At 49.1% G+C, this 13,531-nt stretch overlaps 1 protein-coding gene across 1 annotated transcript; it reads left to right on the top strand.

Annotated features, from left to right (window-relative positions):
* Nucleotides 1-7,448: 7,448 nt before the first annotated feature.
* LOC106840555 (tubulin alpha-1D chain-like) lies at nucleotides 7,449-13,140 on the top strand. Its single transcript, XM_014856080.3, is given in 5 exon segments — nucleotides 7,449-7,584; nucleotides 10,655-10,877; nucleotides 11,217-11,365; nucleotides 12,114-12,162; nucleotides 12,165-13,140. Coding segments are annotated over 5 exon segments (1,356 nt in total). The 5' UTR covers nucleotides 7,449-7,581; the 3' UTR covers nucleotides 13,097-13,140.
* The last annotated feature ends 391 nt before the right edge of the window (nucleotides 13,141-13,531 follow it).

The raw sequence follows: 13,531 nt of genomic DNA, 5'->3' as shown, positions 1-13,531 counted from the left end.
TTCTTCATTTGTAAAACGGGGATAACAACTTTGGGTTGTGAGGACCAGATACATTTGGGGATGTGTACATACACAGCAAAGCACTGTGTAAGCAGCTGACTGCATTCCTAGAGCATTTTATTCATTTATTTTAGCGTGGGTGGCTCATGATGCTGCAATTATTTGTGTGCATGCCCATCTTACTAGATAGCAAACCTGTTGAAGATAAGGACTTTTTCTTATTCATGTTTGTGTCCCTAGTTCCTAGTATGGTGCTTAGCACATGGCAAGCATTTGCTAAATGTCAGATGAATTGTTTCACTTCAGAGCTGGGACTAAAATTAGGGCAGAACTCTAAGAAGCCAGCAGTTGCAAATTGGCAGCCAGAAGGCCAGATTTCCTCTCAGAAATGTTTTGTTTGACCTTCGCAGTGTTAACTCGCATAGTGTTTAGAATATGAAAAAAAATCAGGAATTGGGGCATCCCCAAGACCACTCCCATGCGAGGAGATCTGCTGGAAGGGCTCACAGGACTTAGCCTAAGGATGTACTCCCAGCTAAGGTTTATTACAGTGAAGTAGGAAGGTTGCACAGCTGGGTCAGGAGAGAAGGCACAGCAGTCTGAAGGAATCTCTGCCCTCTGCCTCCCATGAGGGCTCACACGGTGTACTTTTCCTCTAAAGCGAAAATGGAGCAACATTCCCTGCAGTGTTTCTGCCCAAGGAAGCCCACTAGAGACTCAGCTCCCAAGGCTTTTAGTGGGCGCTGATCACACAAGCACCTCTACTTTGCACATACCAAAATTCCAGACTCCAAGAAGAAAAGCAGGTGTTCAGCATAAGCCGTATTGTTTACACCCACAGCGTAGGCACAGCAAACCCTCCTCATCAGTTAACTGTTACCTGGGAGCACCCTAAGAGTGGAGTTCCAAGATGCTAAGGGCCAACCTTGCCAGCAGGACTTTCTAAGGATAGCAGTCTCAGGCTGCTGTTATGTTAACTCTTTTCTGCACAGTCGTATAAAAATCCATATTTCTAGCTTATCTTGAAATGAATTGCAAGATCTGGCTATACCAGGCCTGCATCCCCATTTAGCAACTGTGATAGGCAGAATCACAGCCCCGAAAGCTGTCCACACCCCAGTCCCTGGAGCCTGTGACTATGCTACCTTACACAGCAAAAGACGTTACAGATGTTACTAAGGTAAAGATCTTGAGACAGGGAGATTACTCTGGATTTTCTGGGTGGGCCCCATGTAATCACAAGGGTCCTTATAAATGGAAGAGGGAGGCAGGAGAATGAGAGTCAGGGAAGGAGAGGGCAGAAGCAGAGGTCCGAGGGACGTGATTATTGGCTTTCAAGATGGAAGGAAGCCATGAGTCAAGGAACGTGGGCAGCCTCTAGAAGATGGGAAAGGCAAGGAACAGATTCTCTTCTAAAGTCTCTAGAAGGAAGGCAACCCTGCCAACACCTTGAGTTTATCCCTAAATAGGTTCTGCTACCAATTCCAACATGATCGGGGGGCTTCCCCACACACCACCAAGCAATTCTCAGAGGCCAGCAGAGTGTCCGAGAATTCAACTCAATTCTGGCATTATCTACCCAGAGATAGCATCAGATTCCACAGGTTGAGGGCTCAGTCCTACAAGACTGCCCACCCCCCAACTTCAGATGCCAGTCACAAGCCCAAGTTGTTACCTGTGCTTCTGACCCACCAGCTACAATTGGAGGTTCCAATGGCCCCCTCCAACTCAGGATGCCAATTGCAAGTCCAGGTTGTTACCTGCACTTCTAATGGACTGGCTATAAATGCAAGGTTCCCATGACCCCCTCCTCAGGTTCAATTAATTTGCTAGAGCATATCACAGAGCTCAGAGAAACATTTTACTTACTGGATCGCTGGTTTATTATAAAAGGCTATAAATCAGGAATAGCCAGATGGAAGAGATACATACGGCAAGGTATGGGGAAAGGGCATATAGCTTCCATGCCCTCTCCAAGTGTGTTACTCTCCCAGCACCTCCATGTGTCACCAAACTGGAAGCTCTCTGAATCCCATCCTTTTGGGTTTTTATGGAAGCTGCATTACACAGGCATGATTTGATTAAATCATTGGCCATTGGTGATTGAACTCAATCTTCAGCCTCTCTCCCCTCCCTAGAGGTTGGGGGGATGGGACTGAAAGTTCCAACCCTCTAATCAAATGGTTGGCTCCACTGGCAACCAGCCCCCAACCTTAGGTGCCATTAACATAACAAAAGACACCATTATCATTCTCAACACTTATAAAATTCCAAGGGTTTTGGGAGCTGTGAGCCAGAAACCCTGGACCAAGACCAAATATATATGAGAAACATTATTTTGGTCATCTAAATAAACAAATATATATTTTTCTTATAAATCAGAATATTGCAATCCCCATAAGACCTACGTTGGATTTTTGATCTCCAGAACTATAAGATAATAAATTCGTGTTGTTTTAAGCTACTAAGTTTGTAACAATTTGTTACAGCAGCACTATGGCAACAAATGGAGCTCGGTGGTGGGTACCCTCTTAGCATGGGCGACGAGCTGCTCCAGTTCACCCAATCTCATCACTCTGTTTCCCTGACACAGAAGACGACTGTCTGTTGCCATTTAATATCATCTGCTCAACCCATGTTACACATTGGCCCCTGTAGCAGGGAGCTTACAACCCCTGAGCAGGCCTTCTGGAAGGGAAAATGGAGAAGACAAGGGTGCAGGGAGAAATGCCTAAGGCGTATTAGTGGACTACAGATTCTGTTTCTGATTGTGTGTGCCCGTGCATGCGTGCTCACTCACATGTACACATGACTGTGAGTGTCTATGTATCTCCTCAGGATGTATACAGATCCTCTGAATTAGGGCCATAAGCTGTGGGTGGGTATGTAGGTGATGGTCCATATTACCAGACTGAAAACTTGTAGACATTCACATACAGGTACAGAATCTAGAAGATGATGCCAGGCACTTCTTCACTCTTATTGAATCATGGCTCAATCCATATACCCTACCTGGGTCTCCAGTTGGCCACTCTCTCTTTGGCTCTCTCTCCCTCTTCCCCTGCCCATTGTTATCCCCATCTTTTCTAACCCCTTCCTAGAGTCTCGCCTCCATCTTGGAGCAGTGCAGCAAAGTCCTCAAAGTTGAAAATGTCTCCACCGATTCCATCTGGAAGAGTGGAGCTGAGCCTTAGTGCACGTCCTTCCATTTTTTCAGGCTGGAGCATCTCCCAGCTGTCCTCCTTCTCACAGCACAATCTTTCCAAAGGGATTTCTCCATGTTTTCTCTTCTCCCCCATGGTCCATGCCAGCTTGGTTCACACGCTCCACTGAGATGCTCTTGACAATGTCTCTAGTGACCTCCATCTTGCCAAAGCCAAAGGTCACATCTCTCTGTTTTTCTCAGCCTCTCAGCAGTGTTTGTCATAGTTGATACTTCCTTCCTCCTTGAAACACTTTCTTCTTGGCTTGGATGACACCTCCCTCTCCTGGTTTTTGTCCTGGCCACTCATTCATGGTCTTTGATGGCTTACCTCTAAAGGCTGTTCCCCCAGGCTTAGGCTCAGGGTCTCCCTTTTCTTCCTGTATTTCTCTTCCCAAAGGAGCAATTGTTGATGGTGAGTGGAGTATATGGGGTTTTATTAACCCCATAAAAATAATAATCTCTAATTTGGGGTATATTTCTAAATGTCCTTAATAAAAAGTTATTGTAACATTTTGAGGGGTATTCAAAATGGGATACAGCTAGAATCTATACATTCCCAAACCATAATGAAAGAATAGAATAAAAAGAAAGAAATATTATCTATATACAGATGACTCTCAAATTTATGTCTCCATTTTGGACCTCTCCTCTGAACTTCAGACTATTTGCCTTCTTGACATGGTTACTTGAAAGCCTATCAGACATCTCAAACAACCATTCAAAGTAGAACTCTCAATACCCTACCCTCACCTCACTCCCTGCCAAACCCACTTCTGTTGCTTCCAAGTCTAAGAAAACAACATCACCTTCCACCCGTGATTAAGTTAAAAACCTAGGGTCATCATGCATTCCTCCTTTCCTTTCTCCTCCCTGTCTTTTATTAGTTAGAATTTTTTGGCTGCATATAATGGAAAGCCTAATTAATATCGACTTAAACAATGAGGATATTTGTTATCCCACAAGAAATCTGAGTATAGGGTGGTTCCAGGGTTGATCCAGTGATGTCACCAATAATTCCGGTATTTCCAGCTTTCTGCTCTGGCATCCTCAGTGGGCTGGTGATGTCTTCCCTTATGATCACAAGATGGCTGCAGCAGCTCCAAGAGTCGTGTTTTCATATGACACTGTCCTAAGGCAGGAAACAGCGGTTTCCTTTCATCTCTCATTTTATCAGGGAGAAAAACCTTTCCTTAAAGCACCCTTGCAGACTTCCCCTTATATCTCGCTAGCCCCGTGACTGAACCAGTCACCAGAAGGAGGGAATGAAATGTCCATGGACGATTTAGACTATTCTGTAGTTTAGACCTCACCTCTAGGTGTGGGGAAAGGCCATCTTCCTTGAGCAAGTGGAAAGGTGGATAATTAAGCAAAATCAGGACCCTGCCAGCTAAGAAGCAGTGGAGGCAGGGGGTACATAAGGCTGTTGGGGAGGTCTGCACACCTATATTCACATGTCCTACCACTTTATTTCAAACCCAGCCGGTTCCCACCATCTCCCCTCTGGTCCACTTTCCCAGACCCTCATTTCTGGATGCCTGCAGTAGCCTCCCAACCAGCTTCCTGCTTCTGCTCTTGAACCCCTATAATGCATCCTCCACACAGCAGCTGCAATGATCTCTTTAAAACAAAGTAGGCAATGATGCTTGCTTACAACCCTCCCATTGCATGCGCAACAAAGCCATTCTGCTTCCAAGGCTCCCTTGCCTCTGTGATCTCATCTTTTATAGCTCCCCTCCTCCCTCCCTCAGTTTCCTTAAATGCACGGGGCTCGCTCCTCCCTAGAAACCTTTGCATTTGCTGTGCTCTCTGCCTGGAGCACTGGTGTCCAGATCTTGCCATTGCTGACTCCTTGTCATTCAGTCCCGGTTCAAATGTCACCTTCTTAGAGAGCTGCTTCCCCTCAGGAGTAGCCCCCTTCCCTTTCTGTGCCATTATCCTGTTTTGTTTTCTTCATGTGTTTATTGCTATCGGAAACTGTCTTTTTGATTTACTCATGATCTGTCTGCCCCATGAAAATCTAAGCTCCTTAAGAGTACAAACTCTTTTGTCCTCCATGGATCCCTCGTGCCCGGAACTGTGCTTAGCGCATAGCAGACACTCAAAAAATATTCGTTGAAGGAATTCAGAGTATTGACTGCCTCTTGTTTTATAATTTAGATACCTGAATAGGCTTATAAAATCTCAGTGTCTTTACTCTGTTTTACATAACACCCCTCATCCCACTTGCCTTTAGGGTAATTTTCTTTCCAGAGTTGGCGATCCCCAGGCTGACTCTGAGACGCCCAACTTCAAAGACCAGCTGGGAGAAGTTGAAGTTCTGGACAAAAGAGTTTTGGGTCCGGGGGTCCTCCGGGCCCCAGATCTCTCCATCTGGCTAATAATCCTTCAGGATGATAATTCCTGAGGTCTACGGCTTCACGAATCAGCCCACTAAGAGGCTGGGCTTCCTTACTTTGCAGTGTTGGTTGGCTGTGTCTTTGCTCTGGGGATCTTGGCCTCTTGGTTCCAGGTGGAGAGAGAAGACTTCAGTCCACAGCCAAAACCAGAGTTAACTATCGTGATCTGCTGGGTCACTCCTTGGAGCATTGTGATGAGAAGCGCTCTGAGAAAGCAGCTACCTCAATATAATTCGCCCCCCTCCTCCCCAATTTGCCACAGTGACTGAAATGTCACCTTAGTAACCACTTCCTGGATAGGGTTACCAGATAAAATTGTTTCATTTGCTAAATCTGGCAACCGTATTCCTGGTCGTGGTTGCTATCTGGAAGTGGCCAGAGAGAGGGAGTATGTTTTCCGGGCAGCATTAGGGTCCATTTGAGGTCAGTGGTCATGGATTTGAAGTCAGAGCAGTCAGCATGGTTCTGGATTTTTCTACAGCTACTGCTTAGCTGGGTCAGAGCAGGCTCAGAGGTGGTGAAGAAATCGATTTGACAAGGGTTGCGGTTGAGTCAAACAAGAATACTGAAGCCGGAGGGAGGCCAGGGAGTTGAGAGGTGTGCAAGAGAGTGATGACCACTCACCTTGGAATTTAAGACTGGAAGGAAGGAAATGAAGACATGGGAGGACAAGAGACAGGAAAAACTCTGCCACGTGGAAAGAGGAGCAGCACTGAGACCGAGTCCCAGATGAATCTTAATTCCACCACTCATTAACCTCCATGGGGCCTTGAGTAAGACACGAGATGCTTCAATTTCCTTTTCTTTACCGTGGGAATGGAGGCCCTGCCTTGCCTACCTCACAAAGTTATTGAGGGACTCAAAGGAGATAAGGAGGGACACCGCCTTAAGAACTACAAAGCAGGATACAAATGTGACTAACAATTTTTTTTTTGAGGAAGACTGGCCATGAGCAAACATCCGTGCCCATCTTCCTCTGTTTTATATGTGGGGTACCTGCCACAGCCCGGCTTGATAAGCAGTACACGAGGTCCATGCCCAGGATCCCAACGGGCAGACCCCGGACCATCAAAGCGAGTGCTTGAACCTAACTGCTACACCACCAGGCCGGCCCCGTGATTATCATTTTTATTTCATAACTTTGCCTAGGGCCATAGGGAGACTCCCTCTGTGGGGAAACCAGTCCGGGCCAGACCAGCAAGGACTTGCACTGGATTAAGGAGAGACACTTGCGAATAGTCCTGGGCTCCTGCTTGTCGTCCTGCTTCCCCATGGAGAAGAACAGCAATTCTAGACAACGCACTGAAGAAAGTTGATCTTCTTTGATCCTCACAACACTACCTCTCCCCATTCTACAGATGAGAAAACTGAGGCAAAAAAAAGGTCAAGTGCTGGAGACCCAGCTAGCAGAGAGCCCTAGCTCCCTATGTTCTAGGATATTCTGAGTTCCCACCCAGAAGGCCCTGAGCCTTGGTCTCTTGCCCTAGGACTCCTCATTCCTGGTTCACTGCGGACTCTTCTTAGCCCCATCCCCACTCCCCTTCTAGTCCTCACCAATGCGGGGGCGGGGGGGGGGGGAGGGGGGGGGCGCGGTGCTGGAGCTGGGGCAAGGGGAAAGGGGCCTTGACTTTTAAATCCCCTCCCACTTGTGAGGACCTGGCTTTGCCACCAGGAAATGGGATTGTATGATTGAGCAACAGACACCATGCACCCAGGGGCCTGGATACCTGTGTGGGGTTACCAGCTGAGCCCCTCCTCTGCCCACCCCACCTGTCTCCCTGTTTGGGGCCGGGGCCCAGTGCTTGCCTGCTGCGGGGTAACCAAGTCAACAGGTCTGCCCTCCCGGGGACGTTTCTAACAACATTCCCCTACTGAGAGCCGACCAGAGACTATAAAGAGGCTGGTGGCTCCCGGCCTCTCACAGACCCTTCCCTGCTTCCCACCAAGCAGCAGACCCCAGCCAGACCCCAGCCAGGCAGCATGGTGAGTAGGGGTGGGGGCTGAGCATGCAAGTGAGGGTCCCAGTGGGCCAGGTGAGTGGTATGAGGGACTCTTGGGAGTCTCAGAGTTCATGGGGCTCCAGTGTGTGGGAAGGTAAGGAAGAGGAGAGGGGAAGAGACTTCCAGATGTGAGCATCGTCTGCCAGGTGTGCTGGCATGTGGGGGCGTGTGCAGGGCATGGAGAGGGAGAGGGCAATGGTAGCCAGGAGGAGGGCTGCCAAAGGTTCTGAATTTAGGGGTAGGAAGTATGGGGTGAGCAGGACTGGAGCAGAAAGTGCAAGCACTTTCCTACAAACCAGGGGCCCCGGCAGATTCACTGTTGGCTTCGGGTCCCACCTCCCAGCTGTGGGGACACGTCTCACAGCCTTGCCCATCTGCTCACCTTTGACCTCTTGTTTGGGAAACATATCAGTGGGGAGAGGGAGGAGGAGGAAGGAGAGGGAGGGTGCTCCCATTTATGGGGACCTGGCTGTGTGGGGTGGGGGTGGGGGGCTCATTCAACATCTTTTACCCATCTCCCCACCAGGCAGGACAGAAGAGCAGTTAAGAGCATGGTTGGAGGCAGGCTGTCCCCACTCTGAATATTCCTAGTCTTGCTCCTGACCTTGAGCTAGTTGCTTAACCTCTCTGAGAGTCCATTTCCTCATCTGTAAAATGGGGTAACAGAAGCACCTATCTAAGGGGATCATTGTGAAGATTAAATGAGATGGTGTATGTGAGGCCTCAGCACAGTGCCTGGCACCTAATTAACGTGTAGGAACTAAACACCATTGAGACAAAGCCTGCCGACTACAAGATTATCCTATTTTCACAGTCAAGAAAAGGTGGCTAGAGCAGCTGAGGTGAAGTAACTTGTCTGAGGTCAGAGAGGGATGGGGGTCTGAGGCCGAGTCTGTGTAATTCCAGGGGCTGAGCTCTTTGCCCCAAACCTGCTGCCCCACAGAATTTTCCAGCAGCTCAGGCATACCCGAGAGGTCAGAGATGCCTTGTGTGGTGGCGGGCAGGGTGGTGTCTGGCTTTGTAGATCTGTCTGCAGAGATCTGGGCAGGCTCTGAGGGGCAGCAACCGGCGCTGGACTCATCAGGTGACCGGTGAGCCGAGTCAGCCTTCCCTCCCGGACCTGGGGATCTCTGGAGTCCTTGTGTCCCTAAATCCCTCCCAGCTTAATTCATTACCTTCTCTTACGTGACACCAGGGATTGGGGTTGGAAAATTAGGAAGAGGACCCCACACGTATGGCTCATCCTAGAATGTGTCATGCAACGAGCAGGACAATTTGCGGGCATTCTTTCATTTAATCCGAATCGTAATTCTAGGAGGGAGCTCTTTTTATCGCCCATTTCACAGGGGAGGCCGCCCACAGAGAGGGTAAGACTCTTGCTCAAGGCAAGTGGAGAAGTAATGAGGCTGGTTACACACAATTTATGGATTAATCCCTGTCATCTCAAAATCATAAGAAGTCAAAACCCCTGTGTCATATTTAAAAAGTCAGTGAAGTGTCAAATTTATGGGGAGCGCATCCTCATGAAAAAATTAGGAAATATTTCAGACGTGCAAAAAAGGTATAAAGAATAAGACCATGAACACCTGCTACTCAGCTTAAGAAACAGAATCCCTCTCTACTGGCGTTCACCTCCCTCCACTACCAGAGCAAACCATTATTCCAAATTTGGTGTTAATATTTTCCCTTGCTTTCTTTATTTTTGTAATATGCACACATTACAAGAATTTACAGTGAATATATAAATTTGTCTGTAAATGATGCATAGTATTGATTTACAAGTTAAAGATGTAAGGTATCATATTGTACGCTTCTTCTTAATTTGCTTTTTTTCCGGGTAAGAATTTTTTCTTGGCGAGATTCTTATAGTTCACCCATTTCCAGTTCTGAATCATTCTTTATCCATTTTCTCCTGTTGAAGGACGTTCAGTTGCCTTCGGTTGCTATGGTGCTGTGACTGTTCTCGTACCTGTTTTCTTGTTTACCTGTGAGAATTCTCTAGAGCAAGAGCATCTTCAGCTTTCCTAGATATTGCTGAATTACTTTCCAAAAGAGATGCATCACTTTAGGCTTCTACCAGCAGTATGAGTTCCCATTTCTCCATGCCCTCCACATGATTAAGACTTCAAGTTTGGGGAAATTTGATGGATGTACTCGTTTTGTTTTTAGTCTGCGGTAATTACTTCTCAAGCAGACCTGGGAGACACACCCTGGTATTCCCACTTGCCACACTATCGCATCTGTTAACATATGCAGCCGTCTCTTCCCTAGACAGTGAGCTTCCTGAGGTCAGGGACTGGTGGCAAGTGTTCTGTATCCTTAGTGTCAGCACGGTGTTTGGCAGATGTAGAGGCTCAATAAATGTTTAATGAAGCAAGAGGGTCAAGCCTTCTTGATGCCCATGGGACTCCCCAGGAAGGGCACTGACCTTTCTCTTTTCTAGGACCAAACAGGTTATCCCAGTTCTGCTTCAGGGCCCAAGAGTTGTTTACTACCAGCCTCGAATCATGTGGGGAAGAACTTTCCCCCCAGGCCCACTCTGCTCCAGAACCACGCACCCTCAAGAGAGGAAAGAACGTTCATTCCAGCCCGCTCTTCCCTTCCTCACTGGCACTGTAGCTGTAACATGAATCTAGAGTTCTTTCTGCTTTCTAAACCTCTTCCTTTCCTCTGACCCCTGAAGCCTGACTAGGATCTTGCTTCCCTCAACAACGGCCCCTAATTTCTTTCTGAACATGAGTGGGTTGACTATCGTGCTCTGCCAGACTCGTTTGACCCCCTTAACATTCCTCAAGATGCTTAGTCACTGAGCAAGACTCTATAATCTTAGAATGCCCACATCTTCTGCTTCCCTTGGGGTTTTGGCTCAGCCCCCGGAGGCAATGCCTGTCGGTCCTCAAAGCACTAGTAAATGCTTAAACATAGAAGGTGGGGCAGGGGGACCAGGGTCCAGGAAACTTTGCCCTCAACCAGAGAACCGCTCAACGAAGGAAGCCAGGATTCGTGTCCAGGCATGATATGCTAAGGGTATTCTCTGCCCTTTGCCCACTCAGCGTGAGTGCATCTCAGTCCACGTGGGGCAGGCCGGCGTGCAGATCGGCAATGCCTGCTGGGAGCTCTACTGCTTGGAACATGGGATCCAGCCAGATGGGCAGATGCCCAGCGACAAGACCATCGGGGGAGGGGACGACTCTTTCAACACCTTCTTTAGTGAAACTGGGGCTGGAAAACATGTGCCCCGGGCAGTGTTTGTGGATCTGGAGCCCACCGTGATTGGTAAGTGATGATCAGTCCCTGCCATGGCCTCCTCCCGGGGACCACAGCAAGTCCTTCTCCATAATGAGAGCACTGGAGTTTGGGGTTCCCAGTTGCTACAGCCAATTAGAACTCCAGATCTTCAGAGCCACTGTCACTCAGCTCCAGAGTCTCAAAATCACTCCACATCTCTTTCTTTTTTATTGAAGAACACTTAAAGTAAAGGGCAATAGCAGTAACCTGAATGGGGCTCCTCCAGGGCAGGACTTGGGACCTGGTGACCCCACCCCTTCTGGGTACCCTGGGGCCCAAAGAGCCAGGCTGAAAGGAGAGGGGGCCCTAAAACTCCTCCCATTGCAGATGAGGTTCGGACAGGCACGTACCGCCAGCTCTTCCATCCAGAGCAGCTCATCACTGGCAAGGAGGATGCAGCCAATAACTATGCCCGAGGCCACTACACTATTGGAAAGGAGTTCATCGACCTAGTGTTGGACCGAATTCGGAAGCTGGTAAGAGAAGGACTGAGGGGTGGGGAAGGGGGAATCTGGATTTGTAAAGTGGTCTGGAGACCAGATGGGAGGAGGGCAGCAATCAGCCTTTGGGAGAGCCTCCTGGACAAGTCTTAAGCATGCAGGATCAGGACTAGTGGGGAGGGGAGGCAAGGAAGAGGCTCCAGGCTGGAGCTGAGTTTCCTCTTTATCTCCTATAACGCTGGGCAGAGTGGCCCCCAGGACAAACACGTCCATGGGCTGCCTGGTGAAGCCATGGGGGTCCATAGGCATTCCCAAAATAGCAACTTGTATTGTAGGAATGTGGGCAGAAGACCCTGTGAAAAACAGGGATGCAAACAAAGCCAGCCCAAGGCTCTGTGATCGACTTTGGCCTCCACCGAGGATGGGGATCAGGTTCCTGGATGGTTGATCTTAGTGGACAAACCCTTTAGAAACATCTGAAGTTAAATCAGGGGCCACGAGTATGAAGCTGCATGGAGTTGGCAAGTTATGATGACAAGAACGACTAAATGAGAAGATTCAAGAGAGCTGCCTGTTAGAGGCCTCAGAAGGTTTTAGAGAGGAAGAGGGACAAGGAGGAGAGCGAGTGGGCCCTCCCTATGAGGATCTGTTTTGTACTGTTGGGAAAAAGTCTTCCAAGGATTTTATGAAACTTTTGGGGGAATTTGAAACAGTACAAGCTGGCTCTTTCCTGTTTGTCAGCTGTGCTTCACATCCCACGTTTCTCTTTGCCTTCACTTTCTAGGCTGACCAGTGCACAGGACTCCAAGGATTCCTCATTTTCCACAGCTTCGGAGGGGCACTGGCTCTGGCTTCACCTCCCTCCTCATGGAGCGGCTCTCTGTCGACTATGGCAAGAAATCCAAGCTGGAGTTCTCTATCTACCCAGCCCCCCAGATTTCCACAGCCGTGGTCGAGCCCTACAACTCCATCCTGACCACCCACACCACCCTGGAGCACTCAGACTGTGCCTTCATGGTGGACAATGAAGCCATCTATGACATCTGCCGTCGCAACCTGGACATCGAGCGCCCGACCTACACCAACCTCAACCGCCTCATCGGCCAAATTGTCTCCTCCATCACAGCTTCCCTGCGCTTTGACGGGGCCCTCAACGTGGACCTGGCAGAGTTCCAGACCAACCTGGTGCCCTACCCTCGCATCCACTTCCCCCTGGCCACCTATGCGCCAGTCATCTCTGCAGAGAAGGCCTACCACGAGCAGCTGTCAGTGGCAGAGATCACCAATGCCTGCTTCGAGCCTGCCAACCAGATGGTGAAGTGTGATCCCCGTCATGGCAAGTACATGGCCTGCTGCCTGCTGTACCGTGGAGACGTGGTACCCAAAGATGTCAATGCCGCCATCGCTGCCATCAAGACCAAGCGCAGTATTCAGTTCGTGGACTGGTGCCCCACGGGCTTCAAGGTTGGTATCAACTACCAGCCACCCACTGTGGTGCCCGGGGGTGACCTGGCCAAGGTGCAGCGTGCTGTGTGCATGCTGAGCAACACAACTGCCATCGCCGAGGCCTGGGCCCGCCTGGACCACAAGTTCGACCTGATGTATGCCAAGAGGGCGTTTGTGCACTGGTACGTGGGTGAGGGCATGGAGGAGGGTGAGTTCTCCGAGGCCCGGGAGGACATGGCTGCTCTGGAGAAGGATTACGAGGAGGTGGGCATGGATAGTGTGGAGGGGGAGGGAGAAGAAGAGGAGGGCGATGAATATTAGGGGAATCCTGCATGTCTGTCCTAAATAAAGTGCTGTGGACTTATGGTCTCACAACTGTCTTTTTCTCTTGGGAAAAACTATGGGAGGAGGGCTTCTTCATGAGAGAGATAAGGGGCCAGCCCCATGGCTGAGAGGTTAAGTTTGTGCGCTCTGCTTTGGTGGCCCAGGGTTTGCTGGTTCGGATCCTAGGCATCACCGTGGCACCGCTCATCAAGCCATGCTGCAGTGGCACCCCACATGGCACAACCAGAAGGATGCACAGCTAGAATATACAACTAAGTACGGGGGGTTTGGGGAAAAGAAGAAGAAGGAAAAGAAAGAAGATTGGCAACAGATGTTAGCTCAGGTGACAATCTTTAAAAAAAAAAATCAGAGAATTAAAAAAAAAGGGAGAGAGAGAGAGAGAGATAGGAAGGCTGATGTCTCGGCCTGGGT

This window comes from Equus asinus, chromosome 19 (assembly GCF_041296235.1).
Source record: "Equus asinus isolate D_3611 breed Donkey chromosome 19, EquAss-T2T_v2, whole genome shotgun sequence".
Classification (NCBI taxonomy): Eukaryota; Metazoa; Chordata; class Mammalia; order Perissodactyla; family Equidae; genus Equus; species Equus asinus.
Note: the sequence above shows the minus strand (reverse complement) of the source record. Positions and strands in the feature narration are given on the sequence as shown.